The sequence below is a fragment of the Charadrius vociferus genome, unplaced genomic scaffold (assembly GCF_000708025.1).
Source record: "Charadrius vociferus isolate BGI_N301 unplaced genomic scaffold, ASM70802v2 scaffold301, whole genome shotgun sequence".
Lineage (NCBI taxonomy): Eukaryota > Metazoa > Chordata > Aves > Charadriiformes > Charadriidae > Charadrius > Charadrius vociferus.
This window is the reverse complement of record NW_009646842.1, coordinates 2,014,389-2,016,137: the sequence shown is the minus strand read 5'-3', so window position 1 is coordinate 2,016,137 and position 1,749 is coordinate 2,014,389. Positions and strand designations below refer to the sequence as shown.

Genomic DNA, 1,749 nt, shown 5'->3' with positions numbered 1-1,749 from the left:
CCCCGCCGCTCCACGGAGCCGGCGCCCTTCGCCTTGGCGCATCGCGGATCCGGGGCGACCGCCTCCTCCTCCTGCACCGAAACCCCCGGTGAGGGAGGCACGGTCTCCGCGGGGCAGACTCGGGGCGGGGGCGGCCGGTGGCTCGGAAAGGCGCACGGAAGAGGAGAGGGGTGATCCCTCCCGCGGGGATGCGAGTGTCGTGCCCCCGCTCCTTTGCCCCCGACACACACGGCACCCCCGCGATGGTTCGGGAAGCTCCGGGGCAAGGCGAAACGCATGTCCCGAGACACCCGGAAAGGACTATCGCGATCGCGACCGGCAGGCACGGAGAGGGAGGGGAGAGGGAGAAGGAGGAAGGAGGGGGGGACACACATGCCGTTCCCTCACGGGAGATCATGAAGTTGTGGGGACGAAAGAGCCGCAGTGAGTAGGAGAAAAGTCCCCGTAAACCGAAAAAAAAAAAAAAAAATTAAAATCCAAGGAATCTCCGCAAAGTGCTTTCCCCCCTCCCTTCTCCTCTCCTCCCAGTCCCGGATGTTTTCCGGGAGGCGCTACCCGCCCCGCTCGGCGCCGCTCTCCCGGCGGGCAGCTCCCGGCCAGGGCTCAGCGGCGGGGAGGGAGCGGGACGGCGGGGGGGGGTCCCGAAAAGAAAGGAGTTGCACTAACCGGGGTTGAGGTCCAGGCACTGAGTCGGGTCTTCATTGTCCCCTAGCTGGCCATTGGGGCTGAGGCTTTCCATGGACAAATCCAGCCCCTTGTCCTCCCAGTCTCGCAGTTTCCTCTTTTTATTTGTCCCAATCAAGGCTTCTACCGAGAAAGCGTGCGCTCGGGAGCTGAGGGCCACCGCCGATCTTCGCCTCTCACTCATCTTATCCCCTCGCCCAGACCCTTGGGCACATGAGGGGCCAGTGGCTGGGAGCGCAGAGCTCGGGGACCAGAGGCAGAGCCTCTCGCCTCTTTCTCCCCCCACCCCTCCCCAGCTGCACCCCCAGAAGAACCAGCCCTCAGTCTCCTGAAGGCGCTACATGAGGCTGCAGATACTCCGTAGGCAGAGCCGGGAGGGTGTGCTCAGCCCAGGTCCCCAGCACTTGCTCAGAGGGGCTGCAGGCTGGATTTCATCTTTTTTTTTTTTTTTTTCTTCTCCCCTTTCCTTCTGTCTCTCTCTGATTGATCCAAACTTCTGGGATTTTTTTTTTTTTTCCTCCAAGAGTTAGGCAGGCTGCGTGCGCCTGTCAAGGAAAAAATTATGTCATAATTTTTCTTGCCTGAAGTGCCTCGTATTCATTGTATAGGAATCAAAATCCTAAGCAGTTCAGGTGATGAATAGATTTCCCTGTGACAATGAAGTATATTTTATTTTAGACTTTTAGGCCAGCTTCCTGCCACTTCATAACAAAAATATGATTAATGATACGTAAAATTCGTATTTTAGAATAGAAATAAATTGGGCCATTGCAGCATTTCTGTCTATCTGAGGAAATTTTGTTCTGTCATTGCTTGACAACATAATTTTACAGAATAAAACAACGCTTTATACCTACAGAATTTCACTTCTGTGTTAAAATACCTTTTTTACTGCAAAATGGTGTAGGAAAGGCTTGAATTTAGGAAAAGATTAATAGATTAGATAAGCTCTTTCTAAAAGAATATGCCAAGGCACTTTTTGCAGATTGAATAGCAGTAGGCATAATCTTATTTTAAATAAAAAATAAATAAATGGATGAATAGAGTTTATTTTCACACAGGACT

General features: G+C 52.9%; 1 protein-coding gene across 1 annotated transcript in view; it reads right to left on the bottom strand.

The window, feature by feature from the left end:
* Positions 1-868, bottom strand: part of TBX15 (T-box 15) — a 99,133-nt gene extending 98,265 nt beyond the window's left edge. The window contains exon 1 of the mRNA XM_009892682.1: positions 667-868. Within this exon, the coding sequence (XP_009890984.1) occupies positions 667-868 (202 nt within the window). The remainder of the gene's footprint in view (positions 1-666) is intronic.
* Between the last annotated feature and the right edge of the window lie 881 nt (positions 869-1,749).